This window comes from Malaya genurostris, chromosome 3, assembly GCF_030247185.1.
Source record: "Malaya genurostris strain Urasoe2022 chromosome 3, Malgen_1.1, whole genome shotgun sequence".
Classification (NCBI taxonomy): Eukaryota; Metazoa; Arthropoda; class Insecta; order Diptera; family Culicidae; genus Malaya; species Malaya genurostris.
Window position 1 is genome coordinate 51,802,225 of NC_080572.1, and position 14,540 is coordinate 51,816,764.

Here is a 14,540-nt window from a genome sequence, read left to right on the forward strand (position 1 = left end):
TTAAAGCGGCAATGTAACAACGGAAAAATTCTTTAAACATTTGACACGAAACTGTTTATGAATTGAAAAGGTTATGCTCGTTTACACGCATATGAACTTATTTGTTCTTGTACATGATTCAAAGATATTTTTTTGAAGAATCCCTTCGCAATATTCACCAAAATATGAGTAAAAGGAGAAAGGCATGACTGCAAAAAACAGATTTTTAAGTTTACTTTTCTAGGTAAATTTTTCAAACCTTTTCTACTTAGAATTCAAAATTTGATTCTTACATTTTTTGTATATATTTTATATACCCATTCAAAGTCTCTACTAACTATCAAATTTAAACATAATTCAACAATATTATACCTTTATAATTGCCTCTATCAGGTCCGTTCCCCGTTCACCAATCAGTGCTAGCAGCTCACGTTGATTGTAGTCCAGCTTCAGGACGCTCAGCTGTTTACCACTAGTACGAAGTGTGTTACACGTCAGAAACTCTCGGAAGCCAGCTACTCCCTCGTACCGGTAGATCACCAAAGGATGCGACGAATCGTCACTCAACGTGTATAACATGAGATCATCAGTCGAGGGTATAACCGAAAACTTGATTTGTTTCGGTTGTTTCCTCAGAATGGTCTGGTAGTGTGTGAAGGTACTATTTCTATGATGGGGTCTCGAGTCGTGCCAAATTTCAATCGATCCCTGCTGATCATTTTCCACTAATATGTTCCCCAGTTTCACAGCAATAAACAACTGATTTTCAAATTTAGCTGCTGTGATGAAAGCTGGTCGAGAAAAATTGATCGATTGAGAGAGAACTAATTTACGATTAGGTTTAGGACGCCAGATCTGCAAGAGGTGATCGCGCCTTAGAACAATAAGTCGACCATCTAAATATAGAGCCTGATCGACAGGCGCAACATTCAGGGATTGATAAAACTGCATGTAGTATACAAGGTTGTCCAAGTGAAGACAATAAATCTCTACTCCGTTGGCGTGTGGAGAGAAAAGTCCAATGCAGTTCAGATCTAGTATCTTCAACGAGAACGCCTTTCGAGGGATTGTACTGTTGAACTCGTAAAGAGTGACAAACTTTGATATTTTTTTCGGAGCAACGTGATCTGATCGTTCTAAATCTAAGATCGACTGGCGATAGTATTGTTTTCTGTAAGAGTAGAACTCCACGAAGAGATACTGTACATGTCCAACGTTGATCCGTTTGCAATTTGTAACCAGTAGAGTCGGTGATGAAATTGGGGGGAAACCTGAAAGAAATTAAAATGGACGTTTTTATTCTGATACAATTTTTTTTTCTCACAGCATTAACTAAGAAAGAGGTTTCTAATATTTGGGAGAAGGAATGTTCCGCCGTGGGAAGAATGGGTAACAATCCGCAAAGGTGACCAGAGGTTGTCCAACGTCCTCTCGGGTCCCGAGTGTTATCGTTGCCATCAAAACGAAGATTCGGGCGAATGGTGGCGATCAAACAAAGAGTGTAACAAGATGTAATTCTTTTCATTACAATTTCAACAAACTTACCTCTAGCGATTAAGAACTGGCTTTCTTTCCTACTCCAACGATAAAACTCAACAGCTGTCCGAACACCGTCGTTCACATGAGCGATCAGAAGCTGTAGAGGCTTTGGTGACATAGACAGCATAATCGTATACAATGCTTGGAATCCCCCATTCAGTCCCTTCACTGATTCATAATGGCTCAGATATGTCATCTTAGCTGAAACAGTATAATTAGTATCATTATTGAACGGATTAACGTGAGAGGATCGTACTATTCAGAGATTCCACCATTGATTGCTCGATCATATACAAGCGACGTAATTTCGATTCGATGTTTTTCAACTGATCTACAGAATCCAACTCTTGGGGGAGTTTATTTATGTTAACACCGAACGTTTTGTTATCACTGGTCACTGGTTTAATAATCATTTTGTCCTTGTCATATGCATAATTGTTCACCGCTCCCAGAACTTCTACATCTCCTAGAATGGTAGCATCCTCTACATTAGTCACTCCCGCTGTGGTAAAATTTTGATCAAGTCGAACAGCGTTCGCAAACCATTCAGTGACATCTACTCCTTGTATTATACATGGAGTGGGACACTCTAAATTATCGATATGAACATTTTTAAACCGCTTATTACCAGTGAACGTTACGTTTTGAGCATTGCTAAGTAAAAGGTCCTTTTCTAGGTTTATACCATTGATGGTAGTAAGATTAAGATCACCTGAAACAATGAAACGTAAATGAATGTAATACCGAGTCTTTGCTTCAAGTAGTAATCCTAGGGTCTCTAGGTCTTTACCGGAAGGATACCCATAATATAGATTTTATAGTTACGGTTGAAGCACCATTGCCCAAACAGAACCATAAAAATACCTTTTAAAAGACAACTCGACGTGAACATTTCAAAAGAACCTTAAAACAATTGACAGCTTCTCTTTGTTTACTTTCTCTTTCGATTATATCTGCGTTATTACGCAATTGTTCGTTACATGTATGATACTATTACAAAGCTGGAGATATTTTCTTTCATTCTATATGCAAATTTGGTAAGTGAACGTGAAAATTTAGGTGTTATTAACAGAAGAGAAAGTAAACAAAGAGAATCTCTCATTGGTTTATGTGCCCTTATGAAATGTTCACGTCGAACTGTGTAAACAATTCAGGGTTAATTTGAATAGAACAAATATTTTTAATTTTGCATATTCGAATGTTGCACTAATTGGAGACTCTTTACCTAAAGTCAGATTATTGAACAAAATCCCCAAATTGAATAAGTATTTAAAACTAGGCAGTTTTCTGTTTCATGCGGTTATGAAAAATTTGAACAATCATCTTTGTCCGTATAGAAACATTTTTGAGCATATTTTCACATCCATTTTCAGCAGATAACGTGAAACTATTTTGAACCAGGCTTCTGGATGATGCTTGCTTAATGCTATATTTAGTTGGGCAAACATAAAGGCCATGCACTAATTAGGTCAAGTACAGAATCGGAGGGAAAGTAGGAGGAAGTTGTGACAAAAAGGGGATTAGTAGTATTTAGAGAAGTAACGAAAAACTAATTTTAACTTGGTAGATATCTATGATCCGAGATCTACTATTTTTATGTTTAAAACGTGTGAATGGGATCTTGTAATGAAATCAGTAAAAATATTAATCAATCAGATCATTCAGAATTTGAATAACTAATTAAATTTACTCTTAGTGAATTAACTAACTTAAAGTATAATTTTACCTTGAATTTCCACTTCGTGGAAGGTCCATCGACCTGTGATGGTTTGTTCGACATCTTTACGCAGAACGTATTTATCGAAGTAGACGATATCGAATCCTTTTGATCTGTTCGAGAATACATGAAAAAATGTGATATAGAAAGTGATCTTTTAATAGAACTTATATATAGAAATGCCAAAATATAGATGTCTTTTATATAGAAATGCCAAAAAAATCTATCACAGCTTGAAGAAATAGAGTGTATTGTTTTGTTTCATAATACATGCTATTAGTTTACCAATAAAAAGCGAACTAGGGATGTCTCACGTTATATTTCAGTACTGTAAAATTTATAATGAATGTGTACATAATAAATTTCGCTTACGTTTGCACGGTATATCAATTATGTCAATAAAATTTGACATATTGGAATACTAATGAGTATTTCTGTTCGAGAATATGATAAACACCATTTTAAAATTATGCTAAAAACTTTCAAATGAGCGTAAACTTGTTTAGTAGCTTCCAAATGAGCCTAAGCTTGTTTGAATCGGTCATCTCCAAGAAAAGTGAACATATAGAAAAAACCTGTTTTAATCCACCTAGTGGTGTAATGAATCAATGATGCCTTTCTCATGTACATATAATATTGTGGTATTCTATTCAAAATTTTTCTCTTCGATTTTTGAAAGAAACCAAGAGATTGTTTATGCATAACATACAGAATAAAACAGTGCATTGATTGCGTAAGTCATTCTTAAAAAAACGAAATGGATTCCCTATTGTATGCACTTCCGGCACCGGAACCCGAGAACCGGTATAATCAAAGTCGGTTCGTACGGCCACCAACTAACATGACACACAAACTCTTCTAGTACGCACTCTAATTTACGATTTAAATGTTTGTTGCATCCGAAAATATTTTAAGTGACGTTGTACAATATTGAACACACTTTACCCTATAACTCCGGAACCGGAAGTCGGATCCAGATGAAATTCAGGAATTCCGTAGGGGACCGGAAAACCTTTCATTTAAATCTAAGTTTGCGGAAATCGGTCAGAAAAGTGAGTGAGATCTATTTTGGTATATATGACCACTATTTCCGGTCTTTCCGGAACCGGATACCAAGAACCAGGATAGCCGGAATCGGCTTGTTTAGTTGCCTACTGATAATGACTATCGATTTGTGTAGTTTTGAGACCAGTTTAGAAATTTTTTTACGTTTTTTGTTTCGCCGGTTTAAGTGCCATGTTTGCCGGATGTCGGATCCGCATGATATTTCGGAACTTTGTATGGGGCCATAAGACCTTTCATTTGAATCTAAGTTTGTTAAAATCGGTTTAACCATCCCAGAGTAATGTGAGTGACATTATTATCACATTATTGATGTATTACTTTCACATTTTTTATGCATATCACTCTGTATTTCCGAAATCAGAATTTGGATCTATATGATATTCAGGAACTTCGTATAGGACCGTGAGACCTTTCATTTAAATCTGAGTTTGAGAAAATCGGTTTAGCCATCCCCGAGAAAAGTGAGTGACGTTATTTTCACATTTTTAATGCATTATTTTTCCATTTTTGGTGCATATCATCCTGTAATTCCGGAAGCGAAAGTCAGATCCAAATCATATTCAGGGATTTTATATGCGACTATAAGACCTTTCATTTAAATCTAAGATTGTGAAAATCGGTTTAGTAATCTCCGAGAAAAGTGAGTGACATTATTTCCACATATTTGGTGCATATCACCCTGTAATTCCGGAACCGGAAGTAGGATCCAAATAGAATTCTGGAACTTGGTATGGGACCGTAGGGCATTTCATTTGAATCTGAGTTTGTGAAAATCGGTTCTGCCATCTCCGAAAAAAGTGAGTGACATTATTTTCACAATTTTAATGCATTATTTCCCCCTTTTTGGTGGATATCACCCTGTAATTCCGGAACCGAAAGTCGGATGCTAATGAAATTCAGGAACTTTGTATGAGACCATAAGACCTTTCATCTGAATCGAAAAGTTTGTGAAAATCGGTTCAGCCATCTCGGAGAAAAGTGAGTGACATTTTTTTCACAATTTTTGTACATATCACCCTGTAGCTCCGAAACCGGAAGTCGGATCCAAATGAAATTCGGGAACTTTGTATGGGACCGTGAGACCTTTCATTTGAATCTAAGTTTGTGAAAATCGGTTAAGCCATCTCCGTGAAAAGTGAGTGACAATATTTGTCACACACACACAGACATTTGCTCAGTTCGTCGAATGATATATGACATTCGGCCCTCCGGGCCTCGGTTCAAAAATCGGGTTTTGCAGTGATTGTATAGCCTTTTTATATGAGAAAGGCAAAAATGCGGGTTGTAGGTTATGTCACTTCTACGATCATATCTCTGGAACCGTCAGTGTCAGATATTTTCCTGTTGAAATCGGTTATGCCATCGTCGAGGCGTATAGAAAAAAAAATAGTAAATCTATTACCTTTCTATTGGGAAAGGCAAAAGCGCAAGCTCCATGAAACATTGGGGGGACACAAAAAAAAACTACAAGGTTGTATGCAAGACACGACCGAGCACAATTACATTAAAAATTAAACAATCTAAAGGTTCCCACAATAAAAACAAAAATGAAGATGATGGTGGATGCACTGAACTAAAAACTTATTCAAGTGACCGATTAGAACCTTAATCTAGTTTAGACGCGTAAATTTTTTGCTAATGATAAAACTGACAAATGATTTTTTTTAATAATAGTTAATTTAGCCAACTAATTATTAATCCAACAATCTATTCTGTGCTGCTGCAGTTAAGCTCTGGGCCCATAACCTGTTGAAAATTACCAAATGATAGAAACACTTTTGGTAACAGGTTTTAAAGATAAATTGCTTCGAATTCAATTCGTCAAGTCTCTAAATACTAACAAAGTCCATTATCGATATATTAATCATTTCATGCATTAACATTGCCCTACTAATGATAAATGTACATCCTACTTGACATTAATATATGCCCTATATTAATGCGTGTATGTCTACTCAAAGGTGAATGTCACATTGAAGCTTTCACAATAAAGCTTTCATAACATAGTTTCATCACGTGCGGTAATTATATGAGTCGTCGATATGAACTTTCATTGAATGTCAAATTGTATGTTTGCAATCGTATGTTGTCGAATCATTTGTAGTGCTTCGTCTTGTATATTATTAAACTCTTCCCACATTTTTTTGAATTGGATTTGATAGTAACCACTGGATACGCAGCAAAGTTCCACAATTTCGATTGTATTGTCCCTTGATGTTATTAATATATAAACGATTATTGTCATGGTCACAACGATAGATCATCGATAGCTTTTTGTTTTGATTCAAATAATAATTGAACTGAGACTGGCGGTAAACCGAGATTCTCGAGGGGTCCTATTGAAAGAATACATGTAAAAGCGCAGATCACCTTATCTAGAGTTTTTCTTTGATACTTTATGATATTGCATCTAATAATTTTATATGTGAGTCTGAGCAACTCATTTGTACTAAACCGATTAGGCCGCTTTAAGATAACTTTCAGAATTTTATTCCGTATCTTTTGAAGCGTTTTAACCCTGGTGGAAAAACAACTTTATCAAATTGGTGCTACTTAACGATTTATTGTTCTTGTTACACTTAGTCTGGATTTTACTTGATCATACCATATCAGTTTCTAACTATTCAATTAGATTACGTGATTATTGTTCGGTTCAATAACAGTAGTTATGGGTTAATGCCAGGCGCGTACCCAGAAAAAAATTTCGGGGGGTGTTTCAGAACATGTTGATTAATTTCCATACAAATGGAACTTTTTATATAATTATTTGAAATTTTTTTATTGTGGAGTCGTTTGTTGAAAATTATTCATTTTATTTTTTACTTATTTGAAAAAAATAGCTTACATAATATCATACTTTTTTGAGTTTCGGAGGGGGTTTGAACCCCTAAAACACCCCCCTGTATACGCGCCTGGTTAATGCGAAAAGATCATTAATTGTGTTTTCGTCATATTTAATGAAAAATAAGTATCCATGATTATCTTCATAACACAGCTTCGAACTGATTCCATTTACAAATCGCCGTATCGCTTGTAAATGAAGATTCCAGTGTGTACCCGATCCTATCGTCAAATGAATTCATTTTTACCTTTTTTATAAATATAAAAAATACACGGAGAACCCTTCGATCATAAAATTGCGATATCGCAGTTTTTGATTTTTGCGATAGTTGATTTAACTAATTTCTTTTTGATTCAACCAATATGGTTTTTGATTTGCATATATTCAAGTAGTTGAAAAATATGTTGTTTTGAATGCTGTCAAATGCCGGAGACAGTTGAAAGCAAAACAATAATCGCAATGCAAAATCAACAACTTTTTTAGTTGAAATTTTTTCGCGTCGCTTCAAAATGTCAATGAAAACAACATCGATGGTTAAAGCGTTTGGTGAAATTGTGTTCATTCGATTTGAGAAATTTATTATAACAAGTGTTTATCTAACAGCGGTGTTGTGATAAAGTTAACCTTGTTTAAGATGAAAAATATTTGGTGACAAATTAGACATTGCTGATGAATATCATCTCGTAATCGTAGGTATGCGCAAAAATTTTATGCATCAAATTCGATCATTGATTTACTTCTAGCAGACTGTTTTACCACAGACTAACAGACAGGACACTCAAATTAGATTCTTCAATCATTTTAACGGTCATTTCGAATATTCCTTTATTTGGGACAGTACTCACATGTGTCATGATGGCGCCACGTTACCCTATCAAAAACATCCTATCTGTCATCTAGACTGTGTTTATTTTTTTCATTTATCAACAGAGTTGCCATTCATACAGAATTACCTGTAATGTATTGATTTGTATACGTCCATGCGAATTTCATGCAGGATACAGATTTAATACATATTGCCAAAACTATATACATAAATGTGCCTACTTCTCATCCTCCAACGCAAAACAAAATCGAACCCGTTTTGTTACAATGTTTACTTGCTTCTGGTCTGCCGCCACTTAATTTCGGGTGAAAATTACCAACACAATCAAAAATAGTCTAGATGAGCAACGTTGAGAAAAATAAATGGTTACCTTCTAACATCGCGAAAAAGTTAAATATATTATCAACGTAATCCAATAATTTATTGTGACGATTCATTTTCAAATATTTTGATGAAATCAGGCATCCCTGTAAGCAGCTGATCGGTGTTGACAAACGAGGGGAAACCAACTAGTAAAAAAACTTTTACGTAACACAAGGGGTGTACAGATAGTAAATAGTTCGCGCAGTACAATATAGGTGGAACTAGTGCATTACGAAAAATTATTTATATAAGAATTTACTCATACTGTCATGTCTGTTAGTCTGTGGTTTTACTTCCAGGTGTTTGATACCGATGATGATGTTCATGCATTAGCAATAAAACGCTTTTTGACATGAATTTAATTTATAAAAGTAACAGGAGCTTAGATCACTTAGAGATCAAATCAGTTCTGAGTTCGTAATGATAATTTATTCCTTGGTTAAGATCACTTGAAATCAGCAGTGATCGGTGGTTTTCCCAGCCCTAATGATATTACATGTCAATAAAAAATACTGTTTATATTTTAACAACGATATTTATTTCGCGAATTTCAACATACCGAACTTATTTCAAATAGATCATGACGTGTATCAGTAAGTATATTTTGATTATTTTCGAAAATCAATAACATTGTTCGAGTTGATTCAACTATTTGCAATGTTTAAAACAAATAAAACCGATTTATTTTTCAACTAACAGAATTTTGTTTCAATAACAACACCAGTTATTTCAACTAAAATATTTGTTTAAATTGAAAGGTATGTGTCCTCACTAATTGACAGCATTTTTTCAAACAGTTAAATTAGTTGTTTCAACCATCGTTTCTGCTAATCGAAAAACAAAAATGACAGTTTAGTTAAAACAACAATCGATTAGTTGTACCAAATTTTAACCAATCGAATTCAGAAAATCAAGTAATATTCTGGTTGAAATGGGATCGCGGGTGGTTCCGTGTAGGTACAGAATTCGCTCAAACTTTAGAAAAATTTTCCGAGGCCCGGAGGGCCGAATGTCATATACCAATCAATTCAGCTCGCTGAGCAAATGTCCGTGAGTATGTGTGTGTGTGTGTGTGTGTGTGTGTGTGTGTGTGTGTGTGTGTGTGTGTGTGTGTGTGTGTGTGTGTGTGTGTGTGTGTGTGTGTGTGTGTGTGTGTGTGTGTGTGTGTGTGTGTGTGTGTGTGTGTGTGTGTGTGTGTGTGTGTGTGTGTGTGTGTGTGTGTGTGTGTGTGTGTGTGTGTGTGTGTGTGTGTGTGTGTGTGTGTTGTCAACTAAGAGGTCGAGATCTCAGAGATGGTTGGACCGATTTTGATCAAACTAGTCGCAAATGAAAGGTCTCCCCGTCACCCAGAACGCTATTGAATGGGAACATTTAGGGGTTTTGTTGGTTTGTGCAAAAAGCACATATTTTATTTCTATTTCTTCGCGTTTCGCCTTCGGCTCGTCAGTGCTTAAAGCAGTTCAAATTGAACTGCCATCTCGTGCCTAGCAGTTCAACTTAAACCGCTAAGCAGACGCAAAGTTTGCACTACTTATGCAACCCTTAAATAATATTGCACAAGTGCTATATTATTTCTGACGTCTCAGGCGTAAACGAGTGGCGGCTTATTACTGGCCGTCGCAGAATGTGAACATTTAGGGGTTTTGTTGGTTTGTGCAAGAAGCACATATTTTATTTTTATTTCTTCGCGTTTCGCCTTCGGCTCGTCAGTGCTTAAAGCAGTTCAAATTGAACTGCCATCTCGTGCCTAGCAGTTCAACTTAAACCGCTAAGAAGACGCAAAGTTTGCACTACTTATGCAACCCTTAAATAATATTGCACAAGTGCTATATTATTTCTGACGTCTCAGGCGTAAACGAGTGACGGCTTATTACTGGCCGTCGCAGAATGTGATCATTTAGGGGTTTTGTTGGTTTGTGCAAAAAGCACATATTTTATTTCTATTTCTTCGCGTTTCGCCTTCGGCTCGTCAGTGCTTAAAGCAGTTCAGTAATTAAAGAATATTAGCAATATTATTTATCTTAGTTTAGCTGAAATTAAATTTTGTTTGCCATTGAAACGTTAAGGTTAATGAAACATTAATAATTTAAATCTACACTTTGTCATTTCCAGAATTTTTTTTTCACGTATAGTTCTTAAGAGAATATTTACTTCATGGTTGTCAAATTTTCTCATCTAATACAACTGACGATATTCAGCACTTCCACAAAAAAATAAGAAGAAATAATTTTGGTAATGATGGAAAATCCGGAATACCATCATTACTCGTGTCATTACTGAACTCGCAGACCTTACACAATCATTAAAAGTGTCATTACTTTTAAGTAATGACACTTTTAATGATCGTGTAAGGGCCGCTATTTGTTTACGCAAATTTCGCCCTCCGTGTTCCATACCAACAACCTAATATCACTGATCAAGTTTGCAGACCTCACTTTGGACCGCCCACTCGAAGCCAATCTTTCTAGACAATATGTACACTTAAATAGAATGAAAGGAAGTACCCTTAACTGTATTGTCCAGGCTTATTGTAACTAACCATTTTGTTCCAAAGAGTCTAATAAATTGTCCATATGAAGTGATAACATAACTTAATGCTATGTATTTCGAACGAAGCGTAAATTCAGTATTCGATTCGAACCCGACAAACATTCTGTTTCTGATCCCGAACTTGAACCGTACCCATCAGATTATGGTCGGAGCTCGGATGCAAATACCTGAAACCCGACCATCTATAATGCAAATATATGTTTCCCCGATCGTTCAATGTTTAACTTGTAACAAAGTTTTATTGATTGTAAATGTAGTTATGGAAAATATCGTTTTACATCATCTATTTATTTGACTTGGTTCAAACTCAACTACGTATTTTCACAATGAAATTTGGGTGGGATGTATATCTTAATTCCAGCTATGGATTGGCCATACTGCCTTACGAAATAAAACTCGTCCTTCGATTTTTTTTCCTTCTTGGTGTATCTGGTCTGTATCTAGTATAATTCGAACTGCTTACGTACCCCCGAACTATTCGTTCATTTCGTCTGAGCTTACTAAAGTGACTATCATTAGAATCTTCTATTCTCAGCACACCAAAGCGTTCATTGATCACTCATTTACGGGAAATAGATAGTCCCCACAGGTAATGCATCATTTCGGTATTAAGAAGTTCTGCTCACGTAATTGATGAAATAACAAAGACCAAAGATTGATTGAACCATTTGATTGACCAATTGATTTGAATTTTCTGTGATCCGATGATTCTATACAAGTAGAAATTCTTGTAAGCTTCACGGAAATTGCTGCATCTTCGCTTTCCAACCTGAAGAATATTGCACGATATTTTGAAGGAGTAAGGAAGGGCGAAACTACTTTTTGTTTTATTTTAGATGGTTTCCGAACCTTTTACTACTGGAAATAGTAAAGGTGTAAGCCAGGGGTTCCCAAACTATTTTGGGTCATGGACCCCTTTACTAAAATGACGTTAGGCCGCAGACCCCCATCAACAAATTCCTTTGAAAATTCAATTTCTTGCTTTTTTAATATTGATGTAAAATTCTTAGCAATTTCTGAGGATGGTCAAATAAACACAACTTTTTAGCGTAAATATTTCAAATAACTACTTATATCAAACAATTGGTTGTCGATTTCTAGACCTCGTCGACCCCCATAGTCAGTTTTCGTTTACGTCGACCCCCGCAAAAAGGATATCGACCCCAAGGGGTCTATATCGACCACTTTGGGAACCCCTGGTGTAAGCTATAGAGAAAATAATGTTAGATGACCCTTCGTATTTTGTGAGGCATTAGATAATTCAACCATAGAGAGACCCCCAACACACCTCCATTGTCCTACACTCAAATAAAAATTCACGTTCGATTCACTTGAAAAATCACGTAGAATGGTTTCAAATGTCAAATTGAATATTTTACGTGACGAAAATGAATGTTATACGAACATCCCCTAAAATGAATAGAGTCATCACATAAGGTTTACGTGAATTGACCAAACGTCAAACAATCTACGTGAATTTCCAGTGTGAAAAACTCGATTTTGAAAATAGTGTGCAGTGGCCCTCGAAGTGTAAGTAGTGTAAATATTTGCGAGAAAAGTTATTTAATTACAATTTTTACTCCATCGACCGGACAATTCCAGTATGAAAGTTTCCATGTGTTCAACTGGACCGAGTGCCTGCGTGAGTCCGGAAGTTTACCCGATCCTGCCGAATGCTTCAAACAGGCCGTCGGTATGAAGCTAGAGACACTGGAACCGACGACACGACCAGGCACTTCGAAGAAAAATCTACATGAAAATTGTCCGTTAACGATTCACCGCCAGTTACCATAAATATAGTGACCCCTTGAGAATGATCGAAATAATCTCCTCGAGGAACACTGTTCAATTTACTAAGAACAAGTTGCTATGGAGTCCAAGAATAAATAAACAAACAATTTGAGAACGTAGATACGTGCAAGCGTGCATAACAAGTTTGAAATGTGAATCAATTTGCCTTTTGGAATAGTTTAAAAAATTATTAGTGATTCAATAATAGATGTAATGGCTCCCAATAAAGGTTTACTATCACCAGTAATCTTTCCAATATATTTTAACCAGTCGACATCTCCTTGTTTCAGGCGGTAGTGGAGCCTCTAAGAAGGTAGTTGCAAACTGTTTTGTAATACATTAAATTCATTGTTTAGAAAAAAGAACAATTACAAAGCCAAATTGCAAGATATATTTGTGTGTTTTCTAATGTCTACAATATATGGAAATATGTGAGATATACAACAATTGCCAATTGACATAAGTTGGAAATGCCATCCGAAAAAAATGCCACTGTTAGTTCATTCTCTTTGGATTCAATTCTTCATCGAATAACCTCGAGATTTTTCCATCAATATATTTTATCCTGCCGTAAACTGTTTAGTGCAGTTTTCAATAATTTTTTTAAAATTAAATCATCCTTGAGTAGATAAGCTTTTGCTTTTTCAGTCGCTAACTTACGCGTCATTGTGAGTAATTTATTCTCTTCGCTCGGTTTAGGTGGTGATCTAGGATAACGATTTCTACCATTCATTTATTTCGCATAAAAAAAATTCGGGATTTGTTTTGTTTACATTCATTTGGTCTATAATATACAGTAACCAAGGTTACAATAACTATTATTCAAAATCAATAATCTATCAATTTGTGTTGCCAGTTTTAAAAATTTCTTAAGCAATGTCGTTTTGACATTACCAGTTACTGAGGGGTAGTTAAATTTGCGATACAGTTTTTAATAGCGAGTGGCAGGTCGTGTCGTCGCTGGAACCATGTAATGCGACTATGCATCGGTAGTGTTGTGGGAGTTCTTGGATCTCGACTTCGGCTTCGGTTGGATGGCAGTGAAAACATAAACGATTTCTGAAGGCTTGTCGATTTGAGATACCACGACGTTATTAGTTGCTTTTTAAGCCATTGGAATTATATGACAATTTTCTGAAATAAATGTTTTATATTTCATGGCATTTTTCATTTCATAAATTTATATAAAAATCTGGAATCTCCCTTTTGACTTCAACCAATATATAAAATAGTAATTTTCTGGTATCTAAATTTGATATGAACTGATAGATAAATGTGATATGAACAGTACATTACATTTTACCTATCAAACACGTAACTTTTACTGGATTATGCATTAAACAGCTTTTAAATGCCAGTCCATTAAAACCTAGGTTTTTCACCTAGGGTGGAAAATATTCACATAACTTTTCACGTAACTATAATATGATTATTATTTTGAGTGTATGAAGAGCAGTAGAAATAAAACACGTTTAAATGAATATCTCAGTGCGTTTGATTAAAATTAGTACTCCTTCAAAGGAGACAATAAAATTACTAGCAGATTTGTCTTAGTCGCGAAAACCAGCCAATTTCATGAAAGAAAAAATCATTTTCTTTATAATTCACATAGGAAGCATATAAGTAAACAAATCGAAAAAGGGCGAAACTCTCTTTATGTTGATTCATTCAGTGGATATAGAAGTAAAGTGGTAACATTTGCATGCCTTTTGAAGATAAACTAACAATTCATCGACTAATCATAAATTGATCTGAGAATATACGATAATTTCTAAACACGATTTGAAATCAAAGTCGAAACATTCATCGATGATTTTATCCATTTGCTGTCAATGCTAGATTCGCCGTTCTTTGAGAAACAGCTGAAA

General features: G+C 35.4%; 1 protein-coding gene across 1 annotated transcript in view; it reads right to left on the reverse strand.

Annotated features, from left to right (window-relative positions):
* Positions 1-301: 301 nt before the first annotated feature.
* Positions 302-14,540, reverse strand: part of LOC131435292 (uncharacterized) — a 34,785-nt gene continuing 20,546 nt past the window's right edge. Inside the window, exons 7-10 of the mRNA XM_058602994.1 lie at positions 3,245-3,348; positions 1,775-2,230; positions 1,525-1,719; positions 302-1,250 (exon numbers count right to left, since the gene is read on the reverse strand). Coding sequence (XP_058458977.1) covers positions 346-1,250; positions 1,525-1,719; positions 1,775-2,230; positions 3,245-3,348 — 1,660 coding nt within the window. The 3' untranslated portion in view covers positions 302-345. The remainder of the gene's footprint in view (positions 1,251-1,524; positions 1,720-1,774; positions 2,231-3,244; positions 3,349-14,540) is intronic.